We start from the raw sequence: 15,767 nt of genomic DNA on the forward strand, positions 1-15,767 counted from the left end.
ATCTTTCCTGTGCAGCATCCCCTTGCCAACCTCCAGGAGGTGGCTGGAGATCTCCTGGAATTACAACTGATCTTCAGGCCACAGAGATCAGTTCCCCAGGAGAAAATGGCTGTTTTGGAGTCAATGGCATTATACCCTCCCCAAACTCTTCTGTCTCCAGGCTCCACCCCCTCCCAAATTTCACAAGCTGGAGGGTAGGACCTCCCCCTTACCTTGGACAGAAATGCAGCATTTGCACGGCTCTTACATCTGATACCATCCAAGCATTTTCATGAGAGAAGCTTCACTTGCTTTCAGCATCTTTTTTCCTGGTTGTCTCTTCCTTGGTTTCTGGAAGAGAAAGCAGAAGAAACACATTTCTAAATTGGAAGGAAATTATTACTACTACTACTACTACTACTACTACTACTACTACTACTACTACGACTACTACACTTCTAGACCGCCCTCCCCATCAGACAGGCTCAGGGCATTTCAAAGCGTTTCAGGGCATTTCAAAGCATTTGAAATGTGCTTGAGAAAAATCTGGACCATATTTGTTTTATGTTTGCAAGCTGGTTGACACACAAATTGTCTTATATATGAAGACTTTAGCGGTATCACCCTGACCCTCACATCTGTAATAGGTGACAGTCGTGTAAATCTATTCTTCCATTAAGGGATATAGTAAAGCCACTTCAGGAAGCAAATGTGCTATTTTCATATTTAAAAGCCGAGTTAAGTATCGTAGTGAGGGTGGGGGAGGGCTGTTTCTGTCCACTGGCACTACTGTTTATATTATTTACTTATTTTATTTCTAGCTCATCTTTCTCATTGACATTCAAGAGGGGTTCCCAAGAATAGAACAGTCAAATAGCACTACAGCGTGAGGTGTCTAACAACAATTGGACTAGGATCACCAAAAATTAGGGAAAAAATCAGACACAATTTGTCAAACAGTCCAGAAAATGGAATCATAGAATTAGAACACAGTGCAGTAAGAGGGGCATAATACATACTGTAAACAGTGGTGTATAAAAGCTCCTTCTCAAACCATTCTGTTGTACTATAGCCTTATCCCCTTTGTAAAAATGTCCTTCTGAGCAATCCTGTTTTCCATAGGAGCCAAGAAGCTGCTTCTCCTGCCGGCCTCCCCTCCCCCCACTTCTGCTTTCAGGTGCTTTCACTCCTACCCTGAAGGCATGGCTGTTCCACATGCTGTTCCACACGCGCCCTGGCTGCCACATGTTGGCCATGACAGTCAGAATTGGCTAAGGCTTTGCCCGCGATCATTCTCTCTTTCTGCTTGCGTGGCTGTACATTAGATAACTGTCACAGGCAATCAGTTTGCACTGGTTGTGGTTCTGTGACAGAAAAGTTTTCATGTACCACAGTTCCAGATATAATATTGTACATTGCCATAGATACAAGTGCAGGACAGCGGGAAAGGATAGCAGCGGAGGGGCAAGATGTGACTCCTTGGCATGGAAGAGATGAGAATTGCCTATAATATGTGTTTGCTTCTACAAACAGATAGGACAACAGAGCACTATACTAGAGGAGAATGGCTTTGAAATCTTTTTTGAGGCATGGACTCAGGCCTAGACTAAGGCCTAGACCTCACTGTCTCACACCTGTGCTTTAGGTATCGTTTCAGATATCTGTTAGAAACACTCCCACAAATACACCCTTATGAAAACTTTCTTCCTGGAATACTAGTTTTCTCTCTGCAAGGTGGCTGCGTTTGTACAGAGGGGCACACATAAGTGGAACTTCAGTCTGATTCAGGCACAGGGTTTCCCTCTCAGTGCGAACTAGGCCTCAGCAGGTTTGAAGCAAGTGACTATCTCTTAATTTCCTTTTACATCTTGCCTTTTGGCCACCTAAACTTGGTTATAGCAGAATTAGGGTTGCCAGCCTCCAGGTAGTGGCTGGAGATCTCCCAGAATTACAACTGGTCTCCAGGCCACAGAGATCAGTTCACCTGGAGAAAATGGCTACTTTGGGGTGTGTGTGTGGGGGGGTGAACTCGATGGAATTATGCCATGCCAAGGTCTTTTCCCTCCCCAAACCCCACTTTCTCCAGCTTTCTCCAAGTTTCACCCCCCAGATCTCCAGGAAATTCCCAACTTGGAGCTGGCAACCCTAAACAGAATAGGGAAAGCAAGTAAAATATCCTGTTCAAATTTAATTTAATTCCAATTCTTCAATTTAAACTAGGATTGCCAACTTCCAGGTGGTAGCTGGAGATCTTCTGGAATTACAACTGATCTCCAGGTGACAGAGATCAGTTCCCCTAGAGAAAACGGCTCCTTTGGACAGTGGACTCTATGGAATTATAACCAGCTGAGCTCCTGCCCCTCCCCAAACCCCACCCTGTCCAAGCTCCACTCCTCCAATCTTCAGGAATTTCCCAAGCCAGTGTTGGCAACCCTAGTTTAAACACATTGCAAATAATAAATCTCTCTGTCCCTCCCCGTACATACCTTGAAAAGCAGCCTGAATTTAAACAACGATGCTTAGAGCTTTGGCCTGTTTCCAGGAATGAGTGGGTTAAAAACGCTGAGGGATTCTGGCAGAAACCATAGTTGCCTTTGTGCCTTTTCTGCTCAAGCAGGTTTAAGGTTGTGAGAAGAGGGCTGGCATTGGGCCCCAACACACTTCCTGCCAACACAGCATTGGCAACTGTTACTGTACTGGCAGAAACAACTCTGAGGCAGAATACTCACATTTTTGGACAGTGCAGTATCACAACAATGATGTGGAAAGCTAGAAGCAGACAACTTCCACCATGTTGGATTATCACAGAAATATTTATTTAGATAGGGGATGTATGTGCCTCCAAAGACCCTGCTGAAGGCAGTTTGACAAGTAAGAAACTGTAAGGAGCTCACTGGATAATTGAAAGAGTTATTTTCTTTGATATTCTAATTGTTTAACTAGTACAGTGTCCAAATGATCGCCAGAGATTAGTTCCCACGGAGAAAATAACTACTTTGAGGGTGGACTCTATGGCATTATATCCAACTGAGGTCCCTTCCTTGCCAAACTCTGCCCTCCCCAAATCTCCAGGAATTTCCCAACCCAGAGATGGCAACCCTAAGTCTACCTTACTGACTTTTAAGCACCAGTCCAAAACATTTATTTTTATCCAAGCTTTTAATTGAGGGGTTTGTATTTTTATCTGTTTTTATGGTCTGCTTCTAGCCTAAGAACTGTTTTGTAGCTGGGCTGCTCTGAATGTTTTATGCTATCTTTAGCAATTTTTATTTTGTGTATTTTATGCCTTGATTTTATGCTGTGGTTATATGATTTTTATCCTACAGTTTTATTTTGTGAACTGCCTCAAGCAGGTCTCTGGAAAGGCAGCGTGTACATTTTCTAAATTAATATATACAGACATAAAAACTGATACCGAATTTGTTTCAAATGTATTTATCTCTTCAAAGGCTGACATTTTCTAGAGAACTTTATATGGAGCCTTTGGATGTTTAATAATAATTACTTAGTAAGACAAATGGAAGGATGGCAACAAATGAATATTTTTCTTGTCGTTATTTATGGGATATTTAAAAAAGAAGATATCAGCAGAACTTGAATTAGACATTCTGAGATATGCGCATGACTCTACTACTAAAACTTAAACTGACTTGGAGAGGGTTTTTTTCTACATCGTTGATATTTATTTTAAATTTTAAGGAATAACAGTAAAACTAAAGCAAAACCAATCTCCCATTTCCTTCTCTTCTCTCCCACAGCTCTGGTCACTGACGTTAGTTGCTTGGCCGGCATTTACATTCATCCTTGTGGCCATTATTCGACTCAGTTTCCCCCCTGAAGCTCAGCCAAATTGTGAGTAATGGTTTTCTTTTTATTTCGTTGGGTTTTCACTGCCACTTCAGAGAGGAACGCATATCCTAGAAACAGTATCTTCCTATGGATTGTTCAGTGGACTTTAACAAATATTTCTCCCCTGCTTCACAGTTATCTCATTGTTGCCCCTTTGCCTGCTACTGGTGTGGGCTGCACAAAGCCACTTATTTTGGGTGGGACAAATTGCCCCTCTGTCTACCTGCTAGATGGTTGTGGGGAAGTGGTACCCTGAGGCATTAAAGACACAGGATATCATTGTTGGAAGAGGAGGATTCAGCTGTGTCCCTTTCCTCAGGTTTCAGAGGGGGACAAACCAAAGAGGTAGAAAAATAGAGAGGTCAGGGCACTCTGTTTACTGCTCTGACTATCCTTTGATAAGCAGATTGCTATTCTCAGGATTTCCTCCTCCTGACTTCCTTCCTCTTACTTCTTCTCTTCCTGACATTGTTCCAGGCAACATCTCTCTCCTTCTCCTCCCTCCGTCTTGGCAGGATGGATGCAGGACTTGTCCTAGCATCCATGCCCATCCTTAGACTAGCTAGGTAGTTAGGATCTATCTCTCCTCCTTGCCTATCAGAGTATGGAGTTCCTACAATAAAAAGCTCTTATTTACTTTCTAAGTATAAGCAAGTGTATGCTTTGTTATTTTTTCTCCTGCACACACACCAGCCAGCAGAACTAGCTCACCTCCACCTATAATCACGCTTCTACTGCTAAACGATAGACTCTGCTAACGGCCCAAACATGGAATCCTTTAATTAGGTTTCTGGGGCCAACATACTATTTATTTATCACTCATGAACACATTACGTTGTCTTATACTGAATCAGACCATCAGTCCATCAAAGTCAGTATTGTCTACTCAGACTGGCAGCGACTCCCCAGGGTCTCAGGTCTTTCACATCACCTACTACCTGAGCCTTTAAACTGGAGACACTGAGGATGGAACCTAGGACCTGCTATGTGCCAAGCAGATGCCCTGCCACTGAGCCATAGTTCCTCCCCCCAGATTCATCTCTGGGACATCACAGGGCAATGTGTGAAGACAAAGTTGCCAATGGGAGTTAGAGCGTTATCCTACCTGTGAACTGCATATGAGTTCCAACTTCTAGTCTGTAATGGTGGCAGAAATCTTGGGAGCTCGTCTTGGGGGAAATGCTCATGTTTTGGCAGTTACGAACCCATATTCTTGCACAGGTTGTACAGTGAATAATGTCTGTGAGTAGTAACTGGATGGAGTGGGTGTTGTCTGGAAATCCAGTCTTTAGAAAAATGGATGGAATTGTCCCCTGTTGATATAGTAAAGGCTGTAATTTGCTTCACTGAAAAAATAAATTTTGGCATGTCGTTGTCTTGTAGTGACTTCCATGGTCATAGAAAGCAGAAACCAGAGTTAATTAAAGCACTTTCATCAAACCAGACCAACAAATATTTACATTCAGATGACAAAACTATTTTCTCTATTTTTATTTTAAAACATTTTTATCATGCCTTTCCACCCAAATTGGACCCCCCAGGGCACTGAACATTTGAAAAGTCCAGCCAAGTTGCAGAAGTTATATGGTAGCAAGTTGCTCAGGTGATCTGTGGTGGCTACTGCTGAGCTTGGCCAAGTCACACAAAAGTTGCGTGTAGGCTGCCACTAGGCCCAAGCAAGTTTCATGGCATTAAGACATCAATTGAGATGTTCAAATTTCATGGGCAAAAGTAGCCCAGTGATTGCTGCTGTGCCTGTCCCTGATGAGTCTTTTCTCCAGGGAAGAGGGGTGGGGGGAGAAAAGGGTAGACTAGAAGGTCCAAGTAGCACTGGAACAGGCCCTCCGCCCTGTCTTTTACTGACAGAAACCAAGGTTTGAAAGCAGTCAATATTGTTGTGGTTTCCTAGCAACCCTCGAAATGGCCACTCAGATCTCAGAGTACATTTATATTTTAAAGCTACAAGTGCTGCTTCTATTATGGGGGGCGGGGTTAACTCCCCCATATATATATATTTTTTTTACATTTCAGATTTTTTTGCAAACCTGGGGCTCTTCTCAGGATTGTAGAAAGATCTATCTTGTGTGTTCATAGCTCCAGTCTCCAAGTATAAGTATGCACAAAATGGAGCCATGTTGAGAATTAAATATATTGATATGCATCTCAGTTCAGCAGTAGTGAGTCCATCATGTGGAGCTACCATTTTTTCCTTCTTCTATTCCCTGGATGGCCCAGGCGAGCCCAGTCTTTTCAGCCCTCTGATCTATAGTGTTCAGGGCTTTTTTTCAGGGGGAACGCAGGGGAACGGAGTTCCGGAACCTCTTGAAAATGGTCACATGGCTGGTGGCCCCGCCCCTTGATCTCCAGACAGAGAGGAGTTTAGATGGCCCTCCGCGCCACTGAGCGGCACGGAGGGCAATCTAAACTCCCCTCTGTCTGGAGATCAGGGGGCGGGGCCACCAGCCATGTGATCATTTTCTCTGAGGGCAAACCACTGAGTTCCACCACCTCTTTTCCCAGAAAAAAAGCCCTGATAGTGTTCATCTGTGGCTTTAGCCTGCCTTTCCCCTTAAAGGATGGTGAAAGGAAAGACTCTCGCTGCGCATTAGTGGTCACTGCCCCAGGCAGGTTGTTTCCTCATCCCTGCCCAGAACATCAGTATGCCCGTTGTTTTCCCCAACCAACCTACGATCAGCATATTTAAGAACCAGTTTTCAGAGAGCTTCATGCTCAGTTTATAAGCATGACTTGGGAGGCTCAACCCCCACACCCTCCCTAGCTCCTTTTTCCAGGAGATACTCGCTTGTTTGTGAAATTAGGAATGCCTAAGAGCTAATCTGAATTCACTGTATTCATGGCCAAGTTGGTGGAACCTGTTTGCTTGGAATGTTAATAGTTGCTTCAGCATCTTTTAAAAATGGTGCTCATGGAGAACAAGCAGTTTCCAATGTTCTCTTAAGAACTATGGAGGCAAGCAGCAATGCTTGTAGCAGTATGAAACTCGTTACACAAGATACTTCTCCTCTTGGCCAATATTCTCTGCTCTGCAAGATATTAACAAAGAAAATAAAAGTGAAGCCTTTTATTGGACCAAATTCAGATAATGGAAGAGAAATGCATGCAATCTAAGTGGACAGAACATTTTATGAGGGTGAATGGAAATTCTAAAGTACATGGAGGGGCTAGTCAGAGTTGAGCTTGAACAGGTTTTAGGAATAGGCCCCCCACGTGTATGTTCTCCACCCCTTTTCTGTCAGGAAGGATCTCATGAGTAGGGCCTCCATACTTAAGGATTTATGTCTGTATATGTACATGGAGTATGTATGAGTCTATATAGAGAGCCAGCATGGGGTAGTGGTTAGAGTGTTGGACTAGGATCTGAGAGACGCAGGTTCAAATCCCCACACTGGGTGATCTTGGACCAGTCGCATACTCAGCCTAACCTACCTTCCAGGATTGTTGTGAGGATAAAATAAAGGAGGGGGGAACGTTGTAAACTGCTTTGAGTCCCCATGTGAGAGAAAAGTGGGGTTTAAATGATGTAAGCAAGTAAATAAATAAATGTCTAGACAATCTAGTTTACATTCTAGGCATGGTGTGTGTGTGTGTGTGTGTGTGTGTGTGTGTGCAGGGGTGGGATGGGGGTTCTGACCAAAGACTCGCACCTATACTTCTTAATTCCCCATGTCAGGCATGGAGGCCCCCATGGAGGCCCTTAATCTGGGTTTGTTTGGCCATCAGTTGGGGATCCTATAGTTGAGAAACCCTGCATGGAGCAGGGGGGTTAACTATTTATTTATTTATTAATTGACAAGACAAGACAGAACCTTTATTGGCATAACCGTAACAGTGTCAAAATGAGTACATAATTACTTATTTAGAAAATTTCTGTGCTATCTCTCCAGAGAACCTGCTCGAAACGACCTACAAAAATAAAGCAAGTCACCTAAAAGTGGCTAACAATTAATACACTATTTAATATTGAACAACAGCTTAAAACGAGTCTCTTAATACAGTTCTCGAGCTAGAAAGCAGACTATAAATATGATGTTAAAAAATAAAGCCCTTAATCAAAAGCTTAGGTAAAAGGAATGTTTTGGCGTGGCACCTAAGAGAATAGGGTAGGTGCCAGGCAAGCCTCTAGGGAATGGCATTCCACAGGCAATGTGCCACTTCTGAAGAGGCTCTGGTTGTCACGCACCTCCCCTCTGAAGGTATAGAGAGCAGGGCTGTGAAAGAGATCTAAGATGGTGGAGTGGGCTAAGTGTTGCCGGGTCATGGCCGGCAACTACTGGGAGAAAGGGGGGGGGCATGAGAAGTGTTGGTGTCATGTGCGGCGTGACATCTTTTCTGGGGGAAAACAAAAGTTATGTTATGTTGCTCTAGGAGTTACCAGAAACTCTATGGCAAAAACAGTTCCCCCTAAAAGTGACATCGCAGCAACCACAATTCTGGCAGGTTTTTTTAAAAAAATTCTGCCACTGCTTCTCTGAGTGGTGGCAAGCAGTGAGTAGCTACTGACTGGAGGTCACTTGTGGTGGGGAACCTGGCAACCATTGCTGAGCAATATGAGAGGAGGCAATATGACTAGATGGCTTCCAAAATCTCTTCCAAATCTATGACAGCTTGATGCTGGTTAGAAAGGTAGACTCAGTAAGGGGACTAGGTTTACCTCCTTTGAATGGGCAAAGTTATCTCTGTTAGGATAAAGATCTTAGGAGTAATCCTTGATCCAGCTTTGCTCCTGGAAGAGCAAGTAGAATAGCAAGACATACCTTTTATCGCTTTCATATGGTTTCATAAACTTGTCTGCCTTTTAGATGTTGATAACCTTGCCGTGCTAAGCTATACATCTATAACTTCTCATTTGGATTGTTGCAGTGAGGTGTAAATGGGGCCTCCCCTTGGAAGTATTTCAGAAACGGCTGGCAGGTGGCTGCTCGAGACAGAGTTGATGGGAGCTTTGTGCCACAAACAAATTTAGCCAATATCAAAGCAACCTCATTTGCGGCTTGTGTGTTTTCCAAGCTCAGTTCAGGATGCTGGTTATGACTATTAAAATTCTTCATTGTCTGGGACTTGTGTAATTGAGGGACTGCTTCTATCTTCCTACTCGCCAACTGAACTCACTAGATAAATTATTGCTAGCGATTCTGTTGTATGCCATCAGCTACTCGGTGGAACAGCTCACCAGGGAGGGTCTGGCTCTTCTCCCTCCTTCTGGGCCTATCAAGAGGTTTTCTTTTGAAGGGACTTTGGCTGAGAATCTGCTGGAGAAACTTTGCTGGGATTATGCTGTTAGTTAGTTCTATTATGGCATTTTTTTCAGGCTGTGAATTTTGGGTTTATCTTTGCCTTTTATTGTAATTTTCAACCAGTTGTTTCTTGCCAGCTGCTTTGGACAAATGTGGAAAATCTAGATATAATTTTTTAAAAATAAATTAATAAAATGTACATTGCACAGGAACTGTATTGAACCAACAGGCGTGTGTTGATTTGATCTATCTATCTATCTATCTATCTATCTATCTATCTATCTATCTATCTATCTATCTATCTATCTATCTATCTATCTATCTATCTATCTATCTATCTATCTATCTATCTATCTATCTATCTATCTATCTATCTATCTATCTATCTATCTATCTATCTATCTATCTATCTATCTATCTATCTATCACTGCTCTTACGACTATTGCCTTAAGCAGAAATTAAAATGGGAAAAACCTTACTTAATGTCATTTCTCTGGTGTTTAATTATTGCCCCTACATATTTTGCTACAGAAAGAGTAACGGAATCATTTGTATCCAATAATAACCATGTCACCTGTGCTCTCATATTGGGTAGTTCCATTGATTTGAGTCAGTTCAGCTGGTAGATGGTGTACTTAGACACACTTAGGTAGAACGGTGCACTGGAACAGAGTGTTGGGATTTGAATTTCTAACCTCAGCTCATCTCTTGGCAGCATAAATTAAGAAAAATCACTCCAAACACCAAAAGGAATGATAAAAATTATTCATATGATAAAAAGTATTCATATGATTTCAGTGGCTGATTCCACACAGCTTACCTGAAGCCGGGACGTTGCGGAACATTGCGGATCATGTGGGAAAAAATGCGGAAGATCGGGTTTTTTTTTTTAAAGATTTTTATTTTTTTTATTAGCTACATTGACTAACAATACAGAGGGAAAGAAGGGGGGCAAGGGAAGGAAAGAAAAAAAACAGCAACATATAACAACACTACACTAGACATAATGCTTTCCCTTCATACTGCCATTATTAAAGAATTAAAACTTTGTATGATATTGATGGAGTGGTTGACCTTGCAAAATACAAATTACAATTCAAATTAAGTCTTCCTCCCCCCCCCCCCGGGCCTTGGACGCAATTCTCTCTGAGCAACTGCAGCCGCAGTGCTCGTTCCCTCCCCCCCCTCCCCTTCAGACTTCGCCTTTTCTTCTTGCTTGGTGTCTTGCTGAAATTCTTGATTTTTGTCCTCAAAGTCCCTTAGTTGATCTTCTGATGTTATCTTGTAAGCTTGATCTTTGTAACTGAACCAAATACCTTCCGGAAATAGCCATTTGTACTTTATTCCACGTTCCCTCAGAAGAGCTGCGAATTTTTTATACTTAAATCTTCTTTTCCGAACTAAAAATGGGACGTCCTTCAGTATCTTGACTTTATTACCCAGAATGTCCAGATCCGCATTATATGAGTTGTATAGGATAGTGTCTTGGATCCTTTTAGATAAAAAATCGATGATGATCTCGCGAGGCAGCTGATGCTTCGTTGCATATTTTGAAGAAGCCCGACGGACTTCCAAACTGGCGCTTTTTACCTCTTCTTTAGTTGCCCTCGCGGGTGTCGCCAATAGTTCCGAGGCCAGACCCCATAAATCCTCATTTTCCTCCTCTTTCACGTTCTGGAGGCGCAAAATTGTCTGTGTTCGTTCCACTTGTAGCCCAATCAGCTGGTTCTCCACCAGCTTTAACTCTTTATTCATTGCCCTCATGAGTGACGCATTTTCCCGGGCAGACTTCTCTGCCCCCCCCCGCTGCTTCCTTAATGGTTTTCACTTCGCTCTCAATTAAGCCCACCCTTTGATCTGTTTCATTCAGCTTTATGGCTTCGATAACCGACCTCTTCACCAAGTCCTCGAGCGACTCTCCTTTCCCCTGCAGGGCAGCCGAAATTGACTTGCCCAAAGCGGGACTCTGCTTTTTCACTGCCATTTTAGGGGGGGGCGCCAACCAAATTCTGAAATTCAGCGAGGGGGAAGAACAAGCCTTCTTAGCTTCAGATCCCACCACTCCTTCGCGTGCGCTTGTAATAACAGAAGGGATTCGCTTACTTACAGGCTTCCGCCTAGTTCTGCTCTTTGCCGTTTTCCATGGCCCGGCAGCACTCAAGGTGCCACGCACGTCTGCCGGCCTCCATAGGGACAAACGAGCAATTTACCCCCCGCATCAATTTCAGGGGGCTCTTCCCGCCGCGTCCCGGACCCTGCCTCCCTCACTGGGAGTCCTGGGGGCTAATCTTCGCAGATCAGCCGCCCGGTCAGGCTGCTCGGGTGCTTCCTCCCGGACCTGCGGAGAGGAGCGTCCGACATGGCCGAGAAAACGAAACCGAATCCCCGGAAGATCGCGTTTTCTCGTGCAAAACTCACGCGACGTCACGCAAAACTTGTGCGAGAAAACACGATCTTCCGCATTTTTTCCAGCATGACCTGCAATGTTCTGCAATGTTCCGGCTTCAGGTAAGCTGTGTGGAATCAGCCAGTGTTTGTGGCTGTTGAAATAATCAGTTATTCCTATTTTGTACCCATTCTTGTCCCTCTACCCCCCAAAGGAAACTCAAATTTATGGTCAAAGTTAATCAAGGTAATTTATGTTCATTAGTTTCAGTTATTTGAAATTGTGGAATTTTTAGTCGGAGAGTGCCAGGATAGTGTGTGGTGAGCACATCAGGAGTGGCACAGCTGTAAAGGAAAATGTCTGGTTATGAGGTAGACTTGGAAAGTATTTGGGCTCCATCTTTATGAAGAAAGTTGTTAAAAACAGCCGGATGAGTCCCCGCAGAAGTTAAAAACAAGCACAAAATCCATGCAATACCTTTTATTAGGACCAACCAAACTGACATAAAACATTATGCAAGCTTTTGAGCTCACAGAACTCTTCAACAGCTGTGGCCTTGCTAGGCCTTCCTGGCACAGCCAGATTGTGACACAAACTGATATTACTATCTTACAAAATGAGTATGTGTGGTCAAATTATCAAAATATTGTGAAGCTGGCAGTTTACTTAACATCCCTAGAAATAAATGGTTTCAGAAGAGCGTTTACCCTTGCAAGGTGCCTGGCCCTTCCTTCTGCAGTATTGGAACGCAGATATAATAGAATCCCTTATCTCGAAAAGGCCTGTTCCTATCCATTAAGAGAGGTGGAAACTATAGAGTGTATGTTTTTTAGCCGACCATATTATAAAGAAGCACTTGATGAGACGATCATACCATTATTAGGAAACATTTCTGGTCTCACTGAAAAAGCTAGACTTGATTATCTTCTGTCTGATAAGAATGCCAAGATTACCTGTCAAGTAGCCAGATATTGTTTGGAGATATTCAGGTCTTGGAAATCATATTTTACTGTAACTAGATATTCACTCCAAATTGTTTTATTTGTTCTATTCTATGCTTTGGACTCTCTTTTTAGTGCAATGGTGTTACTTGATTGGTCAAATGATCGTAAATAAAGAAATGAATGAATGAATGAAAGGGACCTCCAGGGTCATCTAGTCCAACCTCCCCTGCACAATGCAAGAAATTCACAACTACCTTCCCACCACACATACACCCCCAGTGACCCTTGCTCCATGCCCAGAAGATGGCAAAACACCGTCAGGATCCCGAGCCAAACTGTCCTGGGGACAGATCCCTAGCCAAACTGTCAGGTAAACCTGACCCCAAGGTGGCAATCGGCATTATCCTGGGCATGTAAGAAGGAGCTGCGAGAACTAAGCACTGATGTAACCCTTCCAGCCCTCCTTCTCATGATCTGCCTAGGTTCACAGAATCAGCACTGCTGTCAGGTGGCCATCTAGCCTCTGCTTAAAAACCTCCAAAGAAGGAGAGCCCACCACCTCCCGAGGAAGCCTGTTCCACTGAGGGACTGCTCTGACTGTCAGGAAGTTCTCCTTAACATTTAGACGAAAACTCTTTCAGCACATATAAAATGTTTATCATTGCCATTGAGTTAGTCTGTTATGGCAAAATAAAGTCCTGTGGCACCTTAAAGACTAACAGCTTTTATTTCAAAATGAGCTTTTATGAGTTATAGCTCACTTTCCCAGATACGTGGACGTATGAACATGATACATTCTGCAGCCTTAATTTTCATTTTGTGTTTAGTAGACAGCTGTCCCCCAAAGAAGTTCTTATTGACAGGGGCCGTTTTCACATGGCTTACCTTATTCTGCAAAATAGCGAAATCTCACGAGAAGATGCTGTTATCGCGTCTTCTCGCATGATGACAGCGTCTTCTCGCGAGATTTCGTGCGAGATTTCGCTATTTTGCAGCATAAGGTGAGCTGTGTGGAAATGGCCAGAGAGTGAGAGGCCCTGTTTTCAGGCCCTTCACACTAAAGGGAATGAAGGGATGATGGGTCAAGTATGAACTTCGGAGAATTGCCTTAGTTTGCTACATGCTAAGGGTTAGATCCAGAAACCATTAGAGAATGCCATCCTTCCCAGAATTTTGCAATGTTCTGCTGTCATGCTCCAAGTAGGAACACCTGGCTTTCTGGGATGCATGAGAAACTTTGTGCAGGAGGAAGCAGAGGGTGTGGGATGAAGTGGGAGGAAATTGCAGCTTTCTGATTGTTCTACAGCATCACAAATAGAGATGAAGAAATTGTGAATATTACAAGAGTTTAAAGCACAGAGATGAAAGACTGGGAACCTGAGCACATTTCTAAACTGCGCCTTTAATTCAGTGTGTGTGGTAAGATGGCAGAGTGCAGTAGTTCAGCAATAAAGGAAGTGCATTGTGCACAGAAGTTATTTTTGTTCATATATATGCACTAAATTGGGGTTAGGAAGGCTAAGAGAAAGCCTACCTGTTACAAGAAGAGGGAAGAGATTTGTGCAGAATTGCTACAAGCAGGGCTTTTTTTCTGGGAAAAGAGGTGGTGGAACTCAGTGGGTTGCCCTCGGAGAAAATGGTCACATGGCTGGTGGCCCCACCCCCTGGTCTCCAGACAGAGGGGAGTTTAGATTGCCCTTTGTGCTGCTCGGCGGTGTGGAAGGCAATCTAAACTCCCCTCTGTCTGGAGATCAGGGGGCGGGGCCACTAGCCATGTGACCATTTTCAAGAGGTTCCGGAACTCCGTTCCACCGTGTTCCAGCTGAAAAAAAGCCCTGGTTACAAGGAAAGATCCAGGGGACCAATTCTTGATTAGATCCTAGCGGCAGAAGGAGGGAATTGGGATCATCTTTGCCAGCCGGTGCTCTGATTTTTCCCTTCATCTCCCTCTGTAAAGCTCAGGCCTGGCTGGAGGTGAAAGTTCCTTTGGCTTCTGTTCCTTTGGCTCTTAGCCTGCGGCTTGCAAACCGTCACCCTTGATCATAATTGGCTCAGACTATTCAGGGCCAGGTTATCATAGTTTTGTTTATTCTAGGGGCCCATAAGAGAGAAATGCCTAAATAAATCTAAATAAATAAATAAATCTAAATAAATACCAAAAATAAATAAATAGAATATTGTGTATTAGAGAAAAAAATATTTTGTGGTTGTAGCTCTCTGGCTACATAGGCAGGTATACTATTTCTGGGTCCACAAATAAAGACTATCAGAATGAGAAATGGCTTAAAACAACTTTACTATAAAGAGCAACAAAAGCATCTTGAACAGCAGTATTTAAGCACTTATCTAGGGGTAAAATTCTCTAATCCGGTTCAGGAAGACTAGAAAATCCTAGATTTATTTGGCCATCATTTTCTATGGGGAAACGTATCTAGGGGCTATCCAGAGGCCTGGAGGGGGGCTCAATTTTCAAGCAAACACCACCAAATTTGCTGGGAACCTACTTCTGACTGTCCTCTAAATAATTCACATGTTTCAGGAAGATTGGACCTGGGGGACCAATTCTCTGGGTCCTGAACAAGGTGCCCCTAGCCACTCTCCATTGTTTCCTATGGGAAAAAAGTCAAAGCTGACTCCCACTGTAGAAACACACTGGGGCAAGGCTAACATGTCCAAGGCACATTCCCAAAATGCAAGCTCAATGCACAGAAAGCCTCCTGAGCAAGCTGCCCAGCCACTCTTCATTGTTTTCTATGGCAGGAAAGTTTCCAAGCTGGCTCCCAGGGAGAAACACACAGGGGCAAGGCTTCCACTGGCGAGAGGCACACTCCCAAATGCAAGCCCCGAGAAAGCCCAACAGAACCAAGCTGAAACAATAGAACAGAATCCCCCCTGAATCAAAGTGATCAAGGGAACGAACAACCAATATCAAACCAGAGAATCATGTCAAAGCAGCAATTTCCACCCAAACTGAAGCAGGGGAATGGATGGAATCCTCCCAGAACCAAAGTGAAGCAAGCAGACCAACCTCAAACCAGAGAATCATGTCAAAACAGCAAATTCTAGCCAAACCATACTGAAGCAAGGACACTGTTGCATATGAACGAGAGTCACTCACAGAAGCTAGGCAGACAGGAGAGCTCATACAGTGATTGACCACTCGCTCCCCCGCCTCTCTTGCCACTGCCTCCTTCCCCCTCCCTCCCCCTCCCCTTTTGGAAAAAAATGTGGGAGAAGCCCAGGAAGGAGCCAACCTGGGCCAACCTTATCCAGGGGTCCGGATCCAGGATTCTCTGATTTGATTCAGGAAAGCTGAATTTATCCAGATTGGCAAAAATCTGGCTTTCCCCCCA

At 43.7% G+C, this 15,767-nt stretch overlaps 1 protein-coding gene across 1 annotated transcript in view; it reads left to right on the forward strand.

Annotated features, from left to right (window-relative positions):
* Nucleotides 1–15,767, forward strand: part of ABCA12 (ATP binding cassette subfamily A member 12) — a 165,105-nt gene that overhangs the window by 11,221 nt on the left and 138,117 nt on the right. Inside the window, exon 2 of the mRNA XM_054971557.1 lies at nucleotides 3,738–3,831. Within this exon, the coding sequence (XP_054827532.1) occupies nucleotides 3,738–3,831 (94 nt within the window). The remainder of the gene's footprint in view (nucleotides 1–3,737; nucleotides 3,832–15,767) is intronic.

Source organism: Eublepharis macularius, chromosome 2, assembly GCF_028583425.1.
Source record: "Eublepharis macularius isolate TG4126 chromosome 2, MPM_Emac_v1.0, whole genome shotgun sequence".
NCBI lineage: Eukaryota > Metazoa > Chordata > Lepidosauria > Squamata > Eublepharidae > Eublepharis > Eublepharis macularius.